We start from the raw sequence: 25987 nt of genomic DNA, 5'->3' as shown, positions 1-25987 counted from the left end.
AGTGTAATATATATATATATATATATATATATATATATATATATATATATATATATATATATATTATATATATATATATATATATATATATATATATATATATATATATATATTTATATATATATATATATATATATATATATATATATATATATATATATATATATTATATATATATATATATATATATATATATATATATATATATATATATATATTTATATATATATATAATATATATATATATATTTATATATATATATATATTTATATATATATATATATATATATATTTATATATATATATATATATATATATATATATATATATATATATATATATATATATATATATATGCAGACAATGGTGTAGAATACCGGACAAATGCTTTATTTTTACTCAAGTGCTCTAACAGGGAAGTTTTTTAACTCGAATGACTTAGGCTTACTTTACTTTTTTCTGAAGGTAACAACAGCCTCTGCAGCTACTGTATGCTGCCAACTAAGATACAGTATCTGAGAGTGTCTGAAACCCTTTTCCGCTAGATAAATGGCATTATGGTCCAGTGAGATAAAACTGACATACTGTAAATCATAACACGAAAAAGAAACCAAAATATTTTCTGATAACTAAAGTGCTTTACTTGAGCAGAATGCTAATGCAATCAATAATGTTGGATAAACAATACAAAAACCACATAGACACCTATGTTTAAATGTTTCAAAAGAAAAAATCATTTGCAAAATTGTATTTCTTTTTGGATAAAGAGGATAGGGAGGGGTACATTTTTGATCCATGGTGCCTAATTAGAAGTTATTAGTTCATGTAATTGGTCTCTCAGAATTTTGAATTTAGACATTATTGTGTAAATTCCATTATTATCATGATCCCAAAGGTAAAATCTGATTAACAGATGTACCATCACTTCTGAAATGCAGTTAAAGGTATCACTAAATGTGACATGTCTGTTATGTTCCCTAGAATGATGGTTCGCATTAACACAGTACAGTATAGTATTAATTTCTTCTGTGATCAGGGACAGTATGCTATTTAGGCAAATTGACACATACATATTAAGCAAATATTGGATGACACTGTGGAAATAGGCTATCATGTAGCCACTTCATTCAGAACCCTTAATTTTTTTTCCATAACCCACAGAAAAACAATAATGAGATGGAAAAGGAGCCAGAAGGTAGTAGCTTACTTGCAAATCTCAAGCTCATTCCCTAGAAGGCCACCATTTTTGCCCCAGCCAATTCTTGCTGTTAATTCTTGCACCTTGGAATCTAATTCTATGGCTTTTTTGTGTTCTCATTATGCCAAACCATATAGTTTTCTGAAACTGCTCACTTTTTTTTTCTGAGCATCATCAAAATGTTTTGCAGAGCAGATTAGTATTTTACTGGAACAATATGAAGGACACATAGATGGAAACAATATCAAGTTAAGAGTGCGGTTTTGGCAACCATAATTGGTTACTAATTGATAAAATGACTGAAATGAGTACCTGCAGTCACTATGGCCATCCAGGATCAGAGTCTGACACCCCTGCTCTAAACTATGGTGTCTATCACTGTAATGCTTCCAGACCTATGGCTGAAAAGTGTATATTACTAAACTTTTGAAGTTTGATGCAATGACCACTGAATGTATTATTTCATGTGATTATTGTTAGTAGAATTTTAAGTGACAAAGTAGCTGAGCTGAATGGAAAGTCTGAATGTCATCCTATAGTCACCTCCTTCAACATGCAGCTGTGTGAGGGAATCACTTTCATACCAAGTAGATTAGTCAGCCTACTTTTACACAAATAACCCACAAATCTTTATTACTTTTACATTTTTTCCTACACATTCACTAGACATCTTCATTTCTCCAAATGAAATGTGACAATTAGAATATAGCAGAAAAGTTTATTTTAAACATATTTTACACTTAATTCCTTCAGCCCAAATACACAAAACAAATATTTTGTTTTCGATTCAATTATTGTTTAATATTCAAACTAGCAGAGCTACCCATCTAGGACAGGTTGAAGTCTAAGTAATCAGTGTAAACCTCAGTGTTACATTTTAGATAGATAGATAGATAGATAGATAGATAGATAGATAGATAGATAGATAGATAGATAGATAGATAGATAGATAGATACTTTATTAATCCCAAGGGGAAATTCACAATAAATGAAAATAATATTAGGAGTACACCATCCATTCGAACATATTATATAATGCATATTGTAATACAATGCATCGCATTTATCATTACAACAAATGGTGCATTACAAACATTTGTAGTAATAAAGTGCACTCTGTTGGAGTGACAAATGCAATGTATTAGTCACTGTTCTATGCCACTTGGTATGAGATTCGTAAAAGCAGTGTTCATGTTTGTAATGCACCATCTGTTGGAATGGAAAATGCAATGTATTTTATTACTGCAAATGTTATGTAGCTTGTGTTGGAATGAGCAAGATATAGCAACTAGATGGACACACAGACACTTGTCCTTTTATTAAGGTTGATATTGGCACCCTGAGTAAAATGGGCTGTGGAAAAACTCTTTGTCCTCTTAATGTTTCATTCAAAATATAGAAATATAGTAAAAATCTTCCTTTTAATTGAAGCAAAATGACTGAACAGAAAAAGAAATTCAGAAAACATTTTTCTCAAATATAGACACCCCTTCATTTAATATCTTGTTCAGCCCCCTTTTGCCAAGATAATAGCACAGAGCCTTCTCTTCTAACACACAGCAAGAGACATGAGATCATTCCTCATTCCTTCATATAATGAGAATTTCTTTTTCCTTTCAATTTTTTTACTTCAATAAAGGTTACATTTTTGTTAATAGTTTAAATGAAAGATCAAGTTGACAAACAACAAAGACTTTTTTAGAGCCCATTTTGCATTTACTTACCAAGGATGCTATATAAGTGGAGTATACCATATTAGTGAAAACGTAGCAGTGACTGATATTAACATTAGACTACTTTGGCACAATTTTAAGTAAAAAAAAAAAATTAAAAGGACAAATAGAAATTGAGGAGTGTCATCACTGGTTTAAAGTCACATGAGAATTGGCTTTTCAAAATGGATAGTTACACATCTGTGGCCTTAAATGCAGCCAACCATGAAATTGCCACAGTTAGTTTATTAATCCTGGGATGTAAAAACAGAAATAGTCCTTATTACATATAGTAATTTAAATAACAGAAAAATTCTGGGCAGGCAAACACTGGTTCAGAAGGTGACCATTTGTTGGGATTTCACAAAGGACTGTGATGACACCACTGATCCTCTTGACTCACTCCGTTTAAGCAACATGTTTGTTTATTTCTGGTCCTGACAACCTCTAGAGTATTACTGTATATTGAGTTCGAAAACCTGACTAGAAACCCATGTGTTAGGAGCAGGCCCCCTCCTGTGTGGTTCTTGAGAAGGGGTTCAGGCACAGCAGCTCCTACTCTCTGGTTTCAAACTCCCCTGTTAGAGCACAAAGAATGGCCTCCATCTGACGCACTCTATGCTAGCAAAGCTGTGACTCTAGAGTGAAGAATGGGAAAAATTAGAAATGCGGAGGCCTAACTCTTCATAGCTCTTTGACGAGACATTCTCTCATGTTGACATTGTTGCTGCATATTTCATTAGGCATTTTGTGGTGCTTTTTAAAAAGGACTTGGTTGAGTTTTGTTTTTGCACACCCTGAGGGACATCTGCGTGTTCTGAGAGCAGTCGTGTTAAGACTGCCAAGCTTAGGTAGAAGACGACAGCCAGAATGAAACTTGCAGATGCCTGGGCAGCAGTCTGATCTTTGGTGCACATCTATGACTTCCGCCACCTGTATCGCTTGCAGGGACCCAATTTATACTGCTTTGAATTGAGTATCTTTGGGACTTTTCATAAGTTTGCAGGACAAGGCGGGCAGAGCTGGCTGCTTGCCGCTACCTTGGCTTATTTCTTTGCCGCTTGCCTGTAGTGCAGCAACATTTCTTAAAATGGATTACACCATTTGAAAGTCATCCTCTTATGTCCATGACATTTTGAGGTTGAAGCCTGTAGCTCTTGATGACTGGTGGGATGTGGAAGTGTTTTTTTTGCCTGATTTACCCCACCAACACACACAAAGTTGCACCTTTTTGTAGAAATATTATTCACCAAATATACATGTAATGGGAACTATTATTATTGCATTTACAGTAGTTGCCCAAATTATTAATTGAATTATGGCATCTTTTCAGTGAGAAGTGACTTTTCTTACCACCACAATATTTAAAGCATCAACCCTGCCTTTCCATACTTAGCCTTTTTAAACTTTGAACCAATGCACTCACTGCTTGGACCCTTAAACATGAATGGATATTGTTTTGTCACACACAGTGGATGATTAGATCTGTGAATCAAACTCTTAAGACATTTTGCATGTTAAGGCAGTTACTTGACCATAGAAAGGCGATGAAACAGAAAACTCATAAATGCAAAGGAATGGTCCAGATATTTTATCCACTTCAACATTTAACAAAAAGGTGAGTTCAGCTGTCAAATTGTGTTTGAAGCAGAGTTCAGTGTACTTTCTCCAGAAATCTAAATCGTTTAAATGAAGAGTTAAAATCAAGTTGCTGTTACTGACTGGTGATCCCCATTGAAATAAGCCAAGGATGACTTGGATCTCACTTGGGTCCAATTTATAATTCTTGATAAGCTTACCTGTTAACCCTCTGAGCACTTATGTGCACTTTCAGCAAGACGTACGAGCCTTCTTCCCAGTTATATGATTTACAAATTGGAAAAGGCATCACTGTGACACTTAGGGCATTCACATTTGTAAATGCCTGTTTGAAAAATAAATTGTAACATGTTATTAGTTGTGTATTGGCCAACCCAGGAAGATAATTTCATATCTGAAACTTGCGTAGTTGCTAAACAGAATTGCAAGTTATCTAGTTTGAAATTAGCAAACATAGACTCTTAAATAAAAAAAAAATGAAAACTGTCAGGAAAAGGCATTTCTAATTATTTAAGAGTATAAAACAACATGAAAAAAATAACAAAAAGGGATTTAACTTGGTGTAAAGTGCACAGATCATATCAGTGTGAGCAGGGGGTTAATACTTGACTAAGGCCTGTGAAGGCCAGTTTAAGAGAGGTTTTTTTTGCACATTGATATTTTTAAATATCAGTATTTTAATTATTCTAAGTGCCTTCTATTCTAGTTTAATTTTATGATGATATACAATATATAAAAGTATATATTTTTTTGGCTCCAGTATTGAAGCCTTACGTAAAGAACTGTAGAGGTGTATACGTCTTGGTACAACAGCTATGTGTGCTCCTGTTTTAGACAAAGAATTGTCAATGACCAAGTTTAATAAAGTTGTATTTGATAATTAATCTGTACCTGTGTTCTTTCCTGGACCAAAATGTGATAGTGACTTCTTTTCATCTCATTTGCTTATATCTGGTGAAGGATACAGTGCTAACTCTGACTAGCTTTGACAGGATGTGGGAAACTATAAGATTATTGAATCTCTCAAACACATTTTGGATGTGCCCAGAAAACTTGTGGATGACAACAAGTGGGCGAACTTTAATGGGCCCAATTTAATATTAGCTGCATTACTCCAAGTTTCTTCCACAGAGGTTACCTTGGGTAACAGTCTCACTTTTTACAATTGAACCCGCGATTGTATTCTTTCAGGCTCCCACTCACAGCTCATAATATGACTGGATGGTAGACTGACGAGCATCTTGTGAGATTTGTCCAACTCTCCAGCAATCCTTTGGCTAGTCCCACAAGTCCCAACGTTTAATTGAGAACATGACACTGAAGTAACTTGAAATCCTTCACTGTATCCCTCAGCAGAAAGCAATTTTTTCCAGTATAGAATCTCTAGATTGGGACCCTAAACAACATGAGGAATGACTCAACAGAACAGCTCAGGACTGTCTATCAGCCTTACTCAAGGTATGTGTCCTTTAGAGTTCTGGGTTGAAACCATCTAAATGCTTTTAGTTTAAATACTTACAGGCCAAAGTGGGGAGAAATCTTTCATAGAAAGAGGTGGCGTGGGCAATCTTCATCCATTACAGCCACACTAGCTACTACAGGCTTATGTTCCATCAAAAGTTTTAATTCGAATCCAATTAAGAACTTCACGTGGTAATAAGCAAGTTAAAATTAAAAGGCAGAAATTCCTGTCCATTTAAGGTCAGGGTAGCATATGAAAAAGAAATTGGTATTCATTTTTACAATCTCAAACATCCGATTAAACAATAATTGGTTGGAATGAAAGCCTGCAGGACAGTCCACACATGAATTCGATGTTTCCAGGACAACCTGGCTGTTTAAGTGACCAAGTACAGGTCAGTTGAGAGCAGCTCAGCCACTTCCTTTTTTGTGATACGATGCGCTCCACATGGCATTCTGGATGCACAATTCATGAATTGCACTGAAAACCATTGGATACTTACTACTCCAAATTGCATCATTCAGGTCATTTCTCCAACTACTGACACTCCCATCCAAGGCCTGCCTTTATGAACTGATCCAAAACAGAAGCATGGCTGCCACCTATTGCGTTTATCTACCAATGTTATGAAGGATCAAAGAATTGTGAGCATTGACTGCTTTGTTAGTTCCATGAATACTCTCTTTGTTGTGTTGGGTATTTGTGTGACGCGATCGCCTCATGTAATTGCCAATGTGATATGAGATAGATAGCACAGCAGAGGAGGGAAGACACTTCATGAGCATTAGTGTATACAGTAATATAGATGGAATCTAACAACTTCTAAATCAATGCTAAATTTGTTCATTACAGAAACTGTATGGCAGCTTTCAGAGTTACGTATTCCTTGAGTTTCTGTCTTTCCACCGTCAGCATCAAGCGTGGGCCTCATGTGTTTAAGTGTATGGTACCGGTCAGTGATTTAAACACTCTGGAAGGCAGCCACAGGGGGAACCTCAGTTTGACATATTTAGTTTGATTTGTGGACTTTTGTTGACTAACTTTAAGGAGTAACCGAGTGGGATGTTGGTAGTGTTTTTCTTTTCTAACCTGAAGGTTATGTTTGTATGTGTCTGGGTTAGGTTTGATTGTGAGGGTTTTTAAAGTTTTGTAGAAGATGTCCAATTCTCCTGCATAGTGGGAGTGGTAGCTCCCAAGGTGAGTGCAGGTAGCATTGGGGAACTGACCTTTCTTTATAAGGACATCATCATCCGCAGCCAGAGGGCAGAAGATCGATCAAAAGAGAAGTGAGAGACAGCGAGGTGGCCGAGCACTTGGCTGCATGATCGGGAGAGGTCGTGGCTACCGTTAGCCAGGTGAGGCTCCTGACTTTAAAGTTTGGGAGAGCTTTACTAAGGGGGACAGACTAATTGGATTATTTTGGTTATTGTCTTAAAGGCTGACAGAAACCCATGGACTGAGATGATACTTGGGTAACAGCCTTTCATTTGTCATTTTGTTTTTCCTGTTCCACCAACAGAGTAGTTTTGTTTTTTGGTATCCATTTGTATCTGAACCATTTCTGACTGTAAATATTTCTGCACCCTGAACTGCGATTTCTTTTTTAATCTCCCTTTTTTTTGCACATCTGCTATTTCTGTTGCCTCTCTTTAACACAATTGGTCCCAAACTACTACTAGCAAGGTACCTCTTCCCGCAGGTGACTTGTGAATTATCATGATAATGGTTTGCCTTTAACCGTTTTCTATTTCAAATATCACATTTTTTGCAAGCTCTAATTAACCTGCTATTTATATTTCTCATTGATGCATATTTTACAATCCTTTTAAAATACTGCTGTTCTTCTGTTTAACATTCCGCTTCAAAACAATTTCAGAAACAAGTAGGCAAAAGAACATACTAAAGATCCAGGAGGTGTGAAGAAGATGACATACTCTGGCACAATTTTAGGTAAGTCTTAACTCGAGTGTACTGTAGCAATTAACACACAAATGGAAACGGCAGTCACCAAAGTATGGATGGCCAAGTGTCTGTATTGAAGGCATCCCAGGCTTTATACTTGTGAACAAACACATTTAGTCAGAAGGGAACTTTGAATGTCTGAAACAGCAACCGGTTTACTTATCAAAATACTAGTTATTAAAATAACCTTAAAAACCGAATTCTTAATTCTCAACCTTTAATTGTATGTGGATACTCCCAACATATTACAACATATTCCTTAAACAGACCACCATTTTTCAGTTTATGACTTTGCTCCTTCGGGAGTATCAAAATAAATCCAGTAAACTTTTTCTTCACGTAGAGATGTCTTCTGGATGCAGTTGCTTCATCTGAAGTCATACACAATGCTATCAAAGTGTCCGCAATTTTTTTAAAAAACAAAATTTATTGGTAATCCATAATTAATTCGTTTTAATTGTTCACATATAATACAGTGCACACACACAGTCCTTGTTTGCTGAGAATAACTTTACAAGTTAAATTACAGGGAGGAAGTATGAGGAGGAAACAAGACCGTCAGGTTTCTGGATGCTGCTGTGAATGGCTGTCGGTTTGAGAGTTTTCCTTGTTCTGCTGCGCAATCCTGAGCTCCTCGTCAAGTCGTTCCTTTGCTCGCACCACCTGCAGCAGAGACACAAAGTGACACCTAAGGGACAAGTTGGCATGGCCTTGTTTGTCTTAATGTAAAACGACATTCCTGTTACCTACCCTTCTTCACTGGATGTAGTAAACATTCCTGCAGTGCTGTCAGGTCTCATACTGGCAAAGACTTACACAATTTGTACAAAGATAGAGTGTTACCAAAGACTACTTTCTTTTATTTACCAAGAAAATAGCTTTTCCAGTATTCAGACTTGACACCCGAGCATACCAAAGCTCTATTCCGTCATGCTTATCCCTTAAACACTGCACTAAAAATGATGTTAATGTCACACAAGAATAAACTTCGATATTACCAATAATCTTATTTAGATATCACTTGTACAATAAAATGTATAAAGCATCCAAAGTAAATATCCACAGTAACTTTGCCAAGATATTCACCAAGATCACTGGAGGAAGTTTTGCTTTCTGAAAATTGTTTGGTGATTATAGAGTTTCAAGCTGACCACCTGCATTTTCAGATTGACTGCGTCACTTAGGGATTTGGAAAAACGTAAAATTAAACTCTGGACTCTATGCTATCAACTTACTGTCAGTGTTCAGAAGCCATTAAGAAAGGCAAATTGAATGTCAGGTTATATAGCGCCTTGATGTGTGCAGTACAAGTCACAGGAGGTTCTGCTCAACCTTTATAACACACTGGTGAGGCCTCATCTGGAGTACTGGGTGCAGTTTTGGTCTTCAGGCTACAAAAAGGGCATAACAGCTCTACAGAAGGTCCAGAGAAGAGTGACGAGGCTGACTCCTGGATTACAGATTAAAAAAAGATTAAAACAGCTAAGCCTTTTAAGTTTAAGCAAAAGAAGGTTAAGAGGTGACATGATTGAAGTGTTTAAAATCTTGAAGGGAATTAGTCCAATGGATCGAGACTGTAATTTTACAATGAGTTCACTAAGAACACGGGGACACAGTTGGAAACTTAAGGGTCAATTTCACACAAACAGTTTTTCTTCACAAAGAGAACCACAGACACATGGAATAAGTGGGCAAGTAGCGTGGTAGACAGTAAGACTTTAGGGACTTTCAAAACTTGACGATGTTTTTTTAAGAAGAATTTAATGGATAGGACTGGCGAGCTTTGTTGGGCTGAATGGCCTGTTCTCATCTAGAATGTTCTAATATATTCAGCCTGTTTAATCACTTTGTGGTCTCTGTGTTATGTTAGTTCAATTGAGCTAACTTGCTCTGCTGATGATTTTCATTTGTACTCTGCCTCTGATACTTCTCATTTTAGCATCCAACAATAGTCAGCCAGCACTGACGGATTCTACTGGCCCTGATACCACTTCTCCATCGTTGCAATGTGCTGGTGAAACTTTTCACCATGCTCATCACTGACTGCACCGAGATTAGACGGTAAAAAGCTCAAGAGTGAAAGCAGAAAATTAAACTTTAACAATGTTGCAATTGGATTTGTACGCTTAAAGCATATGGTCAACCAGCTGGATGCTCTGTAGATGCCAAGACAATTTTTCGATGACATCCTTGAATGATTCCCCTACGATTTCCTCAAACCCCGCTAGCCGATCTTCAAGTTGCTTATCATTGAAGACAAGTCGACAAAAATGGCTTTCTTAATCTTGCCATCAGTTATTTATGGAAACATCTGTCTCAGATATTGAAATCCTTCAACTTCCTTGTTCATCACTTTCACAAAATTATCAGACCAAGTTTTATATGAAGAGAAGGCAAAAATCTCATTTTTGGGCTGACTGGTGGTTTATATGCCACAGTGTCCTGCCCTGAAGTGGCCAGTTCTTTTTAATATAAGAAGGCTCTTTAGCACGGCTTTCCCATTTGCAGTCCAAGCAACGTTCATTGCAGCAGTGCCACTACATTTAGGTTACCACAGATATTCCAGTTATAGTTATTATGCTATATACAGTTATACAAAAAAGTTTGGGAACCCCTCTCAGTCCGCATAATAATTGACTATGTACTCTGAGTAAAAAAGATAACAGTGGTATGTCTTTCATTTCCTAGGAGTACAGTGTGTCCAATCAAGGTATTTAAGGTGGTCAATTACAAGTTGTGCTTCCTTCCCTTTGACTCTCCTCTGAAGAGTGACAGCATGGGATCCTCAAAGCAACTCTCAAAAGACCTGAAAACAAAGATTGTTCAGTCTCCTGGTTTAGGGGAAGGCTACACAAAGCTATCTCAGAGGTTTAAACTGTCAGTTTCAACTGTAAGGAATGGAATCAGGAAATGGAAGGCCACAGGCACAGTTGCTGTTAAACCCAGCAGGTCTGGCAGGCCAAGAAAAATACAAGAGCGGCATATGAGCAGGATTGTGAGAATGGTTACAGACAACCCACAGATCACCTCCAAAGACCTGCAAGAACATCTTGCTGCAGATGGTGTATCTGTACATCGTTCTACAATTCAGTGCAATTTTCACAAAGAACATCTATATGGCAGGGTGATGAGAAAGAAGCCCTTTCTGCACTCACGCCACAAACAGAGTCGCTTGTTGGATGCAAATGCTCATTTAGACAAGCCAGATTCATTTTGGAACAAAGTGCTTTGGACCGATGAGACAAAAATGGAGTTACTTGGTCAGAACAAAAAGCACTTTGCATGGCGGAAGAAGAAACACCGCATTCCAAGAAAAACACCTGCTACCTACTGTCAAATTTGGTGGAGGTTCCATCATGCTGTGGGGCTGTGTGGCTAGTTCAGGGACTGGGGCCCTTGTTAAAGTTGAGGGTCGGATGAATTCAACCCAATATCAACAAATTCTTCAGGATAATGTTCAAGCATCAGTCACAAAGTTGAAGTTACGTAGGGTAGGGGTTGGATATTCCAACAAGACAATGACCCAAAACACAGTTCGAAATCTACAGAGGCATTCATGCAGAGGGAGAAGTACAATGTTCTGGAATGGCCGTCACTGTCCCCTGACTTGAATATCTTTGAAAATCTATGGGATGATTTGAAGCAGGCTGTCCATGCTTGGCAGCCATCAAATTGAACTGAACTGGAGAGATTTTGTATGAAGAATGGACAACAATACCTCCATCAAGAATCAGACACTCATCAGAGGCTATAGGAGGACTGCGTCTAGAGGCCAAAAGGAGGCTCAGCTAAGTATTGATGTCATATCTCTGTTGGGGTGCCCAAATTTATGCACCTGTCTAATTTTGTTATGATGCATATCGCATATTTTCTGTTAATCCAATAAACTTAATGTCACTGCTGAAATACTACTGTCTCCATAAGGCATGTCATATATTAAAAGGAAGTTGCTACTTTGACAGCTCAGCCAATGAGAAAGAAAAATCCAAAGAATTAAGAGGGGTTCCCAAACTTTTTCATATGACTGTATATATATATGTACAATACGAAAGGAAAGCAGAAGAATAGGCAGATGCACAAATTGGCAGGTGTAACTATTCTTAACAGGAAAAGTTGGCCTATTAACAGTATGTAAAAGGCATAATCTCTTACCTTTGACTGCACATAAAACGATCCTCCAACTGATTTGTCATTTGCCTTAAATAAGTGCTCGTAGTTCTGTAAGGAAACCGGAAACAAGCAGACTTTTACTTGGTACGATTGACCAGCGTATCCCTAATATTGCTATATCAGACCTTGGACTTCAGTCAGTGTATCTGCACTAATCCACCTATTAACACGTATTAACATAGTAACACATGTACATCATTCCTAACAGCTGTTTTTTAAAACTTTTTGATATTTTGTTTTGGTATTCTTATTACATGTTAAATTTGTCTACTCATAAGGACAAAAAAGGTTTAAGTCTTTTATTCAGCTGATGGACCCCACCTTTTCAATTTCCTCAGGAGTGAGCTTGGAGACATTAAGGATTTGCTTGGCCTCCTGCAGTGTCATTCCCGTGAGGCTGGATGTTGCCGCAGATTGTCTTCCAGCCCGGCCTCTCGCATTAGCGGCAGCCTGGCTGGCTGTGAAGAAAGCAACACACCAGTTAGGATCTCTTTTAACATAAACAGGTTAAAAGAAATGTAGTTCATTTGATTTCATACACTACAACATGACAAGATGAAATCTAAAGCTGCCTCTTGGCATACGCTCATTTGATGAATTTGCTTATTGTCAGATGTGCCAGTGTTCTGCCAAAAACAGCTAAACTGTCAAGATGTGCTTGCCAGTAGGCCATGTTGTACACATAAATTATAACAAATTGGCCTACCTGCAAAAGTGTGACTACATGAAGTATTAGGCCTCAAACTGGATTAGCATTTTAAAAAGGAGTTTCTTAATCTATCACCTTATATCCAAAATGCACTATATCACCTAAATGTTAAAAGAGAAATCTGTATAATGCTTCTCTTATTTCCTGCCAGTGGTAGGCTGCAACTGTCTTCACTTTGTTCCAATTTCCTCCCTCTAGTGGTCAAAACAGGAATTACACGCACAATCTCACACATATCCACATCCTACTCTTATGCAAAGCACACACTATGTGATTTTGACTCAATTTTAAGGCCAATTTACAGTCACAGACTAATTTTATGAGTTGACCTGAATTTCAGCTTCATCAGCCATCATTTTAGATGCAGTATGAGAGGGGAGTGCGATGCCTAACTGCATCCAACAGTTGGGCTGTCATTGATGGGAAGAAGTTCTGTCATGCCAATATAAAATATAATTGTGCACTGATCGCAGTATATTGCACACTGTGATTTCAAAACTCTAAATATCACAGAGCAACACATATACAGTACAACTAAATGGCTAATGACAATGGCATATATACACACACACACTATGGTGTGAACACACACTAATTATTAAAAAGAAAGAAAACTTCTGACTTGGCAGTCCCAGTGCGGCCTTCTGCAGGCGTACTGCCTTATGGTATAAAGAAGCCCCAGTCATGTTTCGTGACACACTGCACTGGTTTCCTCAGTGTTAGTGGGTCAGAGGCAGGATGTGCAGCATTGATGACAATGGCACTCAGTCTCCACTTTGCTACGACCTCCAGGGGATCTAAGGTGTGTCCCATAACTGAGCCTTCCCTTTTAATTAGCTTGTTGATTTGGTGGGCCTCTCTTGAAGTGATCAAAGTGAACAAAATCGCAGCAACAGAAATGATTACACAAAACCAGAAAACTTTTATTCATTTTTACTTTTTTTCCTCACTTTTACTACTTTCAAGTACAACTTTTAAGAAATAGTCGAGTAAAAAAAACTTTGTTCTGTAGAAAGTAAAAAAAGACACAATTAGGGCACCTTCTGCACTCTCTCATTTGATTTTGAATCTGTTAAAAGCCAAATTCCCACTGGGGACAAACAACTTTATAGATAAACAGAACTTTATCTGTCCCATTTCTTATATCAAACTGCAGGGCACTCTGGGGTAGCCAGTCAAGTGTCTAAAATAGCACAGCGTCTTCTCCAGCTTTCCAACTTGAAAAGTACTTAAGACAAAATCATGAAAGGCCTCAAGGCTACAAATCTCTTTCTATTGACCTTCGCATTCCTGGTTCTGCTTTGCAGAATGTTCCAAACAAATTATGCAGTGACAGAACTGTGCGACTGAAGCATTTGGGGAGTGTGTACAAAATCAGACAGCACACGTCTCCATGTTGTAAAGGCTGAGGGCAGCAAGAATTGCTTCAGCTGACGTTGTCTGCAGGACGCTGAATCAAGAAGGGCACTATGGCAGGAGGCTGAGGAGGACTCCACTGTTAAAAGGACACAAAACGTTTCTAAAATGTAAAAATTACACCCGATAGAAAAGGCAAATTCATTTTTTGCTAACAAATAAAAACAGAACTCTCCTTACAGTCAAACATAATGAAGGTTTCATTGTGGCATGGGGTGGCGCAGACACATTAAATGTGTACGTGGCATTATAAAACTGGAAGATAATCAAAGCATTTTGAACGTATAATATACAAACTGGCACTTTTTCCAAGAATTTGGGTCCTCTGCAGGACAATAATCTTAAGACAAGAATCCAAAGCCACCTAGGAGTGACTTAAGAGGAAACGCTGCAATATTGCAAATGACAATACTCACCAGCAAACTCCTGCCGCAGGGCTCGTGTGAAGGCTCGACCTACCACCTGTACCCCCATTACGATGATCTGAGCGAGGTACCTGGCCTGTGCAGGAAGCAAGAACAAAGATGAGTCTTTTCTGATTGATCATCGTTCCAAATTCACAAAATTCAGGCGGATTTGCACCCAACCTTTCCACAAAAGCTTTTAATGAAGGCCGCAATAATCACAAAGGAGTGAACACCACGGCACTGTTTTCTAATGATTACGTGGAAGCCTTTCCAGACCAATTTCAAATTTACCTTTTCCCTCTAAAACACTTGGAAAAAGTAGCTGCCATCTCCGTTTTTTGAAAGGTTCTTTGGCCAGTTGGCTCAGGTCACCATAACTGACTGTATTGGACCCTCAGAGGTTCATTTTCTCCAAGGATGCTGCCATCTTGATTTATTTTTTTTTGGCTTTGGTTTTCCATTTTCCTCTCTTCCACTGACAATCAGCCATAACCCTAGTTATAGGATCATTACACTTAATATTATGATTTTATGTTCATCAGAATGAAACCTGCTCCATGTATGTAAATGTTTGGTTTACAGCTTTAGTGTTGTGCTCTGACCTGCACTCGACAAAGACAAAAATAGGATTGAACATTTTCACTTGTGCAATAAGGTTTAAACAAAATACATTATGGGAAAATACTTTACTGGCTTTTATTCATACGATAAAAATCGATCAACACTGTCCCGAACATAAGCAAAAGGCAAACCAGGGAACATCCATCTGAACTCTGGGCTTTGTGTGATGAGGAGGTCTCGGCAGTGGAGGTGAACTCATCCCAAAAGCAAATGCTGTCCTTCCATTTCTAGCAGTTGGCAGACTATGTTCTGCCCAGGATTTGTTCCTACCTTGTGCCCTGTGCTGGCTGGGATTGGCTCCAGCAGACCCCCGTGACCCTGTGTTAGGATATAGCAGGTTGGAAAATGACTGACTGACTATCTTTACAATATGGTTAATTACTCGCTGTAATGTAAAATAGTTAGTTCTATTATGCACATGTAACAATTCCCATTAAAATAACAATCTGTTTAAATTGTACATCCGCATCCCCATACGCGAGCGGCAGAACAGCAAAGTGGCTAGCGAGTAGCACCAGCTCGGGGGTTGGCAAGCAAAGTAAGCAGGGGGCAAAGCCCCCTAGTATATTACAGAAGAATAAGCTGCAAAACTTGGTAACATTTTACCAAAATTCTAAAATCCAAAGTGTCTTTTATTACCATAAGTGTTGGAATGACCTTCCACACACCATAAAACAACCAGTAAAGGTGTCAGGAACAATCTTAAAAAAAAAATGGTTATGAAATGTCTTAAATTAACATGTCTGCGTTTACTGTTTTCAAGCCAACCATTGTAATTACTCCCCTCTCAGTCGCCATCTTTACCATCCTAAACATAGTTGAGGAGCTACAGCGTCTTTATCAATATCTCGCAACGGGTGGTCAGTAGAAAGGCACACGTCACCTCATTTGAAGGGGCAGAACCTGAGAATTCAGAAAGCTGTCGGCCATTTTGGTTTACAAACAAACAATCCAATCAGTCAGGGGCTCTCAGCCTTTATGGCCTCGGAACCCAGTCTTACATTTTTAATTTTACTTGACAGCAACTGAAGGAAAGGAGTGTCAACCGGTGAATTAAAGGGGACAGGGGGGGCTTGGGGATGGAGGAGATCCATGGTCTCCTTTGGTGAAGTGAGTGCAATTAAAAAAGTGAAAGATATCTCAACACTGACACTCTCATTTAGCTGTGGGTGAGTCAGTACCTGAGGTGTTTTTTTTTTTTTTTTCTCAAGTGCTTTGCGACCCACCAACATGGGCAACGCTAGCTTCGGCACTTATTATTCTTGATATTATCGTTACTTCAGTATATTTTGTTAGACCGAAACGCAGGAGGTCAAGAGGTGTCCCCAGTTGACGATCACTGTCACAACGGCTGAGCTCCCAAAGATCCCAAAGTCCTTTAGACGGTTTTGGGGTATGGGCTCTCAGAGATCAAGGGCTACAGCCCTGGAGGCCCAATCAAACAAAGCCACTGCCCACTGATGACAATCCACGACCCAGTGGTTGAAAAAGTCTGCTAGGAGTGGGGGTGGTATGTTTCAAACCTATTTTTGTAAAACTTTATTTATTTGTATGGAATTGCACAGAATTTATATCCAAACAAATCAGCTTCTTCCTAGAGACAAACACGTCCACAGAGGTTTCTGCAGGAACACTCTGGGAAACTCTAAAGGCCTTCTTAAGAGGACAGATTATTTCATATCTTTCCCACAGAAACAAATTAAAAACCAAGAAAGTGTCAGAGCTAAGAAATGAAATTACTAGAATAGATGAAGAACAAGCCAGGCGTCCAAATGAAGTTCTCCAAAGGAAAAGGCAGGCCCTACATACAGAACTTAACATCTTAACAACTAAACAAACTGAACAACTTATATATAAGTCTAGACAGCATTACTATGAACACGGAGAAAAAGCTAATAAGCTTTTAGCTCAACAAATTCATAAACAAGAAGTTCACAATGCAATACCAGTAATCACCAACAAGAATGGAGAAGAAATCATCGACCATAATAAAATAATGCACACATTTAGAGATTACTATAAGTCTTTATATTCCACTGAGCCCAAAGAAGACAACACACAATCTAATGCATTTCTGGATACTTCACAGATACCACAAATAGATGCTTTAAGTGCTGAGGAACTGGATAAACCTCTAACGCTAACAGAATTACTAGACGCTAGAAAATCACTACAAAGCGGGAAATCATCAGGCCCTGATGGTTACCCCGTAGAATTTTATAAGAAACTATCAAAATACCCGCGCTTCGCAGCGGAGAAGTAGTGTGTTAAAGAGGTTATGAAAAAGTAAATAAAACATTTTAAAAATAACGTAACATGATTGTCAATGTAATTGTCTTGTCATTGTTATGAGTGTTGATGTCATATATATTATATATATATATATATATATATATATATATATATACACATACATACACATATATATATGTGTATGTATATATGTGTATATGTAGATATGTATATATATGTTTGTGTGTCTGTGTATGTATGTATATATATGTATATATGACAGCAAAACTCATAACAATGACAACACAATTACATTGACAATCATGTTATGTTGTTATGTTCTTTTTAAAATGTTTCCTTTTCTTTTTCATAACCTCTTCAACACTCTACTTCTCCGCTGCAAAGCGCGGGTATTTTGCTAGTGTATATATATATAGATATATATATATATATACTAGCAAAATACCCGCGCTTCGCAGCGGAGAAGTAGTGTGTTAAAGAGGTTATGTAAACATACAGTATATATACATAAACATATATACATATATATATATATATATACACATATACACATCCACATATATATACATATATCAACATATATATACACATACATATACACACATACATACATACACACACACACACACACACACACATATATATATATATATATATACAGTGGTGTGAAAAACTATTTGCCCCCTTCCTGATTTCTTATTCTTTTGCATGTTTGTCACGCAAAATGTTTCTGATCATCAAACACATTTAACCATTAGTCAAATATAACACAAGTAAACACAAAATGCAGTTTTTAAATGATGGTTTTTATTATTTAGGGAGAAAAAAAATCCAAACCTACATGGCCCTGTGTGAAAAAGTAATTGCCCCCTTGTTAAAAAATAACCTAACTGTGGTGTATCACACCTGAGTTCAATTTCCGTAGCCACCCCCAGGCCTGATTACTGCCACACCTGTTTCAATCAAGAAATCACTTAAATAGGAGCTGCCTGACACAGAGAAGTAGACCAAAAGCACCTCAAAAGCTAGACATCATGCCAAGATCCAAAGAAATTCAGGAACAAATGAGAACAGAAGTAATTGAGATCTATAAGTCTGGTAAAGGTTATAAAGCCATTTCTAAAGCTTTGGGACTCCAGCGAACCACAGTGAGAGCCATTATCCACAAATGGCAAAAACATGGAACAGTGGTGAACCTTCCCAGGAGTGGCCGGCCGACCAAAATTACCCCAAGAGCGCAGAGACGACTCATCCGAGAGGTCACAAAAGACCCCAGGACAACGTCTAAAGAACTGCAGGCCTCACTTGCCTCAATTAAGGTCAGTGTTCACGACTCCACCATAAGAAAGAGACTGGGCAAAAACGGCCTGCATGGCAGATTTCCAAGACGCAAACCACTGTTAAGCAAAAAGAACATTAGGGCTCGTCTCAATTTTGCTAAGAAACATCTCAATGATTGCCAAGACTTTTGGGAAAATACCTTGTGGACTGATGAGACAAAAGTTGAACTTTTTGGAAGGCAAATGTCCCGTTACATCTGGCGTAAAAGGAACACAGCATTTCAGAAAAAGAACATCATACCAACAGTAAAATATGATGGTGGTAGTGTGATGGTCTGGGGTTGTTTTGCTGCTTCAGGACCTGGAAGGCTTGCTGTGATAGATGGAACCATGAATTCTACTGTCTACCAAAAAATCCTGAAGGAGAATGTCTGGCCATCTGTTCGTCAACTCAAGCTGAAGCGATCTTGGGTGCTGCAACAGGACAATGACCCAAAACACACCAGCAAATCCACCTCTGAATGGCTGAAGAAAAACAAAATGAAGACTTTGGAGTGCCCTAGTCAAAGTCCTGACCTGAATCCAATTGAGATGCTATGGCATGACCTTAAAAAGGCGGTTCATGCTAGAAAACCCTCAAATAAAGCTGAATTACAACAATTTTGCAAAGATGAGTGGGCCAAAATTCCTCCAGAGCGCTGTAAAAGACTCATTGCAAGTTATCGCAAACGCTTGATTGCAGTTATTGCTGCTAAGGGTGGCCCAACCAGTTATTAGGTTCAGGAGGCAATTACTTTTTCACACAGGGCCATTTAGGTTTGGATTTTTTTTTCTCCCTAAATAATAAAAACCACCATTTACAAACTGCATTTTGTGTTTACTTGTGTTATATTTGACTAATGGTTAAATGTGTTTGATGATCAGAAACATTTTATGTGACAAACATGCAAAAGAATAAGAAATCAGGAAGGGGGCAAATAGTTTTTCACACCACTGTATATACATATTTGTATATATATATATATATATATATATATATATATATATATATATATATATATATATATATATATATATATATAGATATCTATCTATATATATATATAGATATCTATCTATATATATATATATATATATATATATATATATATATATATATATATATATATATATATATATATATATATATATATATATATATATATATATAGATATATATATATATAGCTGATTACCCAGTGGATTTGCTCACTGAGTGCAAGAGAAAAAAATAAAATGTATGTATAAAATAAGTTTAATTGCCAAATTTATTTTTCTACAAATAAAGAGCACTTACAATAACATAGAAATCAATATAAACAACATTAACATCATTATCATATGAGAATATGAAGTAATATATAAGAAGCACATTGCATATAAATATAAATTATTAAACAGTAAAATGTTCTTCTATAATACGCTACCGTGGCTATTCGTTTGTCTGTCCAGGATTTTAAATCAGCTGTAGCTTGCAAACCGTTTCACCTATTGACTTGAAATTTGGTACACATATACTACGTCACGTCTACTATTCGCTTTCCCACACATATGAACATATATATACACATACATATACACACACATACACATATATACATATACATACATAGTGCGTTGCAACACGGGCTGTGATTGTTACATGGGAGGGAGAGGACAAATCACAGCTTCCCACTTTCTAATCGGGCTTGTGATTGCTGCTTTGACAGATGCCCAGATCCCACAGTATTTCCCCTTAGGAGAGGCGTTAGGCAAGTGTAATTGAATAGCGGTGCTGCAAGTTATTACTCTTTTTATCTTTATTTTATTTTATTGTAGAATCAACTCACAGCTGCGCGCACCAGTGCGTGCGTGGCGGATGCGTACGGCTGACGTTTTTATTGTCTACCACCTTCGCTAATCATTCTTGAGGCAGATTGAAGACTTAAGTGCCAGCTTAACTAAAAAATTAAAGAAAACATACTAAGTTTTAAAAAAAATCAGTTTTAACAGGAAAAGATGCCGACGAAAGAAGAGAAGCAGCGGGACGCTAGGGTGAAGAGCTGCTCATTAAGCAGCAAGCGCATCAACCTCTGAGCAAACGAATGGTAAACGTACAGAGAAAGAGGATAAATACTATGAATGGTCATGTCAAGTGTATTCACTCCACGTTATCGTGCAGTGCGCTGTTACTGGTATTTTGATAAAAGAATGTGAATAACATATAAGAAGCATATAAATTATTAAACAGTAAAACATTAACATTTAAGAAGTAAAGATACATTGAGTACTACTGTAGAGCTTTCGGGTATAGTACATTTTTTGTTTGCCCATTACATGCATAAATGTATACATTTTTTGGTGTACCTACCCAAGAACACGCGACATGACCCGGCAGTTAAAAATTTATCGGTCCAGCAATTTTAACTCTGTTACAAAGTCTATCTAATATGGTATTGCAAACGGCAGCGGGAGCGTTTCTATAAACTCAATTTAAACTTACTGTTTACACCGTGCTTTGAAGATGCATAGTATGCGACACGTGTTTCGCCGTAATTGTGGGCTCATCAGGAGTACACAGTCACTGCACTCCCTTACGGGAATCGATCCTCGGACGTAGAGGCGAAGCCCCTAACGTTGTGCCACGGCGTGAGGTTCGTTCATTTGACAGCATGTAGATCGGGGTAATTACATTGCAGGCATTCGTAGTCTGATTCAGAATCTGATTGTATGGGTGGTTACCTACCAGGTAACGCTTGTGGTTGGTGAGCAAGTCGGCTAACTTCTGCCACGGTGCCCTCTTTCAGTTGCGAGAAGCAGATCATACAATGGTTGAAATAGTTTAATATATATAGCAAAATCACCGCGCTTCGCAGGGGCGAATATGGTATTGCAAACGGCAGCGTTTCTATAAAGTTAAAGTTACGGTTTATACCGTGCCTTGTTTCATATTCTTTTCCTACCTTATCAATTGTGTAATGTGTTTTTTGAACAGGTTTGATTTATGGAAGTGATCACTCCTGCTGCGTTCAGTCACTTCACGTGAGCCACTCTCTTGTGTGATGTTGCGATGTCCACGGGTTTATTTAATGTTAGCTAAGACCCGGCAGTTAAAAGTTTCTCGCTACAGCAATTTTAACTCTGTTACAAAGTGATGCAAACTGTCGTTTATACCTCGTGTCTTCTCATTAAACTTGTATCTCGCGAATATGGCATTGCAAACGGCAGCGGGAGCGTTTCTATAAAGTTAAGGTTACGGTTTACACCGTGCTTTTTTATACCTCGTGTCTTCTCATTAAACTTGTATCTCGCGAATATGGTATTGCAAACGGCAGCGGGAGCGTTTGTATAAAGTTAATTTAGACTTACGGTTTACACCGTGCTTTTTTATACCTCGTGTCTTATGAAGATGGTTGTATGCGTCACTCACTCGCTTCTTATTGTTTCGCTGCCTTGTCAATTGTGTAATGAATGTTTTCTTCTGCGCTCTTTGGGGCTCCTCCTTCTTTTCTACGTACTGAGTTCACAGTCAGTTCACGTGATTACGTGGGAGGCGTGATAACGCGACACGCAACTCAGTCTCCTATGGCCATCTTGCTGCCTACCATTACAGTATATGGACAAAAAAGAGGTTCCAGTTATGACCATTACGCGTATAATTTTGAAATGAAAACTGCCTAACTTTTGTAAGTAAGCTGTAAGGAATGAGCCTGCCAAATTTCAGTCTTCCACCTACACGGGAAGTTGGAGAATTAGTGATGAGTGAGTCAGTCACTCAGTGAGTGAGTCAGTCAGTCAGTCAGTGAGGGCTTTGCCTTTTATTATTATAGATATATATATATACACACACACATACACATATATTATATATATATATATATATATATATATATATATATATATATATACACACATATATATGTATACACACATATATATATATATATATATATATATATATATATATACATACATATACACACATACATGCAGTTTCAATAACATAGAAATCAATATAAACAACATTAACATCATTATCATATGAGAATATGAAGTAATATATAAGAAGCACATTTCATATAAATATAAATTATTAAACAGTAAAATCTTCTTCTGTAATTTGCTACCGTGGCTATTCGTTTGTCTGTCCAGGATTTTAAATCACCTGTAGCTCGCAAACCGTTTCACCTATTGACTTGAAATCTGGTACACATATAGTACGTCCAAGGTCTATCAAATTTTCAACATTATTGACTGAAGAAAATGTTGGGTGATGATTGTTTTACTCTTTTTATGTTTATTTTATTTTATTGTAGAATCAACTCCTATCTGCGCACACCAGGGCGGCCGTGGGCGTATGCGTATGGTGTATTCACTCCACATTATCGTGCATTGCGCTGTCACTGGTATTTTGATAAAAGAATTTGAACAACATATAAGAAGCGTATAAATTATTAAACAGTAAAACATTAACATTTAAGAAGTAAAGTTACATTGAGTACTACTGCAGTGCCTTCGGGTATACCTCATTTTTTGTTTGCCAATTACATGCTTAAATGTATACATTTTTTGGTGTACCTACCCGAGAACACGCGACATATAACCGAGCGTGGGAGAAGCATGGATTTTAAACACGCGTTGAGTTCATCTGCTGGTCTCCCTCGTGGAATAACTGGTAATGTTTGACTAAAATCTACAGCGACTAAAACGACATTACCTCCTATTTTTTTTTTTTTTACGATCTCTGAGATCTTGCTTTTTTCGGTTCAAGGCTTCATAAGCTCTTTTATGTTCTATGGTGTACTTATCCCAAACCATCATCTTTGAATATTGCAAGACTTTCGCCTTGTATGTAAATCGGGGTAATTACATTCATTGCATTCCTAGTCTGAATCACAATCTGATTGTATGTGTGGTTACCTGGCACTTGGCAGGTAACACTTATGTTTGGTCATGAAGTCGTCTAAAATCCGCCACGTGCCCTCTTTTAATTGCGAGAAGCAGATATATATAGCCAAATTCTCGCGCTTCGTTGCGGCAAAGTACTGCTTTTAATTTTTTAAGAAGAAAAGAAAACCTTTTTAAACGGATTGAAAATATACCAATAACAATTTGTTAAGGATCTGTTTTTTTGTGAACCTCGCTTTTCACAGCTGTCGCACTACGGCGTGTGTTTCGTTTATTTGACAGTATGTAGATCGTGGTAATTACATTCATGGCATTCGTTTTCTGAATCACAATCTGACTGTATGGGTGGTTACCTGCCAGGTTACGCTTGTGGTTGGTCAGGAAGTCGCCTTACATCCGCCACGTGCCCTCTTTCTGTTCCCAGAAGCTGATCATAGAATGGTTTTAATAGTTTACTTTCAAATAATGCAAAGAGTATGCGACACGTGTTTCTCCCTAATTCTGGGCTCATCAGGCATACACACTCACTGCATCCCTTCTCGGGAATCGAATCTCTATCGTCAGCGCCAGAGTTGAAGCCCCTAACGTTGCGGTCAGCAAGTCGGCTAACATCCGCCATGTGCCGTCTTTCAGTTGCGAGAAGCAGATCATAGAATGGTTGAAACTGTTGCCCCTAACGTTGCGCTACGGCGTGTGGTTCGTTTATACCTTGTGTCTTCTCATTAAACTTTTATCTCGCGAATATGTTATTGCAATCCGCAGTGGGAGCGTTTCTATAAACTTAATTTAAACTTACGTTTTACACCGTGCTTTGTTTCCCTTATGAACATGCTTGTATGCTTCACTCGCTCGCTTCTTATTGTTTCGCTCCCTTCTCAGTTGTTTAATGAATTTTTTGTCCTTCACTGTTTGCGGCTCTTCCTTCATTTCTCCCTACTGCGTTCTTTTATCTCGCGAATATGTTATTGCAATCCGCAACGGGAGCGTTTCAATAAACTTAATTTAAACTTACGTTTTACACCATGCTTTGTTTCCCTTATGAACATGCTTGTATGCTTCACTCGCTCGCTTCTTATTGTTTCGCTCCCTTCTCAGTTGTTTAATGAATTTTTTGTTCTTCGCTGTTTGCGGCTCTTCCTTCATTTCTCCCTACTGCGTTCACAGTCATTTCACGTGATTACGTGGGAGGCGTGATGACGTGACACTCAACTCCGCCTCCCATGGCCATCGAGCTGCCGTCCATTACAGTATATTGTCAAAAAAGAGGTTCCAGTTATGACCATTACGCGTTGAATTTCGAAATGAAACCTGCCTAACTTTTGTAAGTAAGCTGTAAGGAATCAGCCTGCCAAATTTTAGCCTTCCACCTACACGGGAAGTTGGACAATTAGTGATGAGTGAGTGAGTGAGTGAGTCAGTCAGTCAGTCAGTGAGGGCTTTGCCTTTTATTAATTAGTATAGATTCTCCACTCAGCTAGCTCCCCTCTTATTGGCAACATTTACAGAAGCTAGAGACAACCAAATACTACCTCAAACATTTTGACAAGCATTAATCACCGTCTTTCCTAAACAAAATAAGGACTTGTTACAATGTGCATCATACAGACCAATTTCACTCCTGAATAATGATGTTAAGATACTCTCAAAAATCCTAGCTAGAAGGATGGAGAAAGTGCTGCCCTCAGTAATATCACAAGATCAAACTGGAAATTATTAAAGGCTGACACCTATCTTCAAATCTCCGACGCTTGTTTAATGTTATATATTCACCAGCAAAATCAAACACCCCAGAGATATTACTATCATTAGACGCAGAAAAGGCATTTGACATGATCGAATGGAATTACCTTTTCACTGCATTGGAGAAATTTGGGTTTGGCCCGAATATTTGTGCTTGGATCAAACTACTGTATACCAATCCAGAAGCTTCAGTTTGTATTAATAACATTTGCTCAGACTACTTTAAACTAGAACGTGGTACCAGACAAGGATGTCCCTTGTCGCCACTGTTGTTTGCAATCGCTATTGAACCACTGGCGGTTCACTGCCGAAATTCTTATCAGATAAAGGGGATTGTCAGAGAAGGACTGGAACAGAAAATTTCTCTATATGCAGATGATATGGTCTTATATATATCAGACCCAGAAAACACTGTCCCCGCTGTTTTAACAGCACTAACAGAATTTCAAAAGATATCTGGTCTTAGAATTAATCTGAAGTATACTCTTTCCAGTGAATTCACAAGCATATAACATTAGATTAGACACCCTA

General features: G+C 37.8%; 1 protein-coding gene across 1 annotated transcript in view; it reads right to left on the bottom strand.

The window, feature by feature from the left end:
• Positions 1 to 8341: 8341 nt before the first annotated feature.
• The window catches only part of coro7 (coronin 7), a 389354-nt gene continuing 371708 nt past the window's right edge, over positions 8342 to 25987 (bottom strand). The window contains 4 exon segments of the mRNA XM_028814299.2: positions 8342 to 8597; positions 12087 to 12152; positions 12426 to 12562; positions 14646 to 14730. Of these exon segments, the coding sequence (XP_028670132.2) occupies positions 8493 to 8597; positions 12087 to 12152; positions 12426 to 12562; positions 14646 to 14730 (393 nt within the window). The 3' untranslated portion in view covers positions 8342 to 8492.

The sequence above is a fragment of the Erpetoichthys calabaricus genome, chromosome 11, assembly GCF_900747795.2.
Source record: "Erpetoichthys calabaricus chromosome 11, fErpCal1.3, whole genome shotgun sequence".
Classification (NCBI taxonomy): Eukaryota; Metazoa; Chordata; class Cladistia; order Polypteriformes; family Polypteridae; genus Erpetoichthys; species Erpetoichthys calabaricus.
Note: the sequence above shows the minus strand (reverse complement) of the source record. Positions and strands in the feature narration are given on the sequence as shown.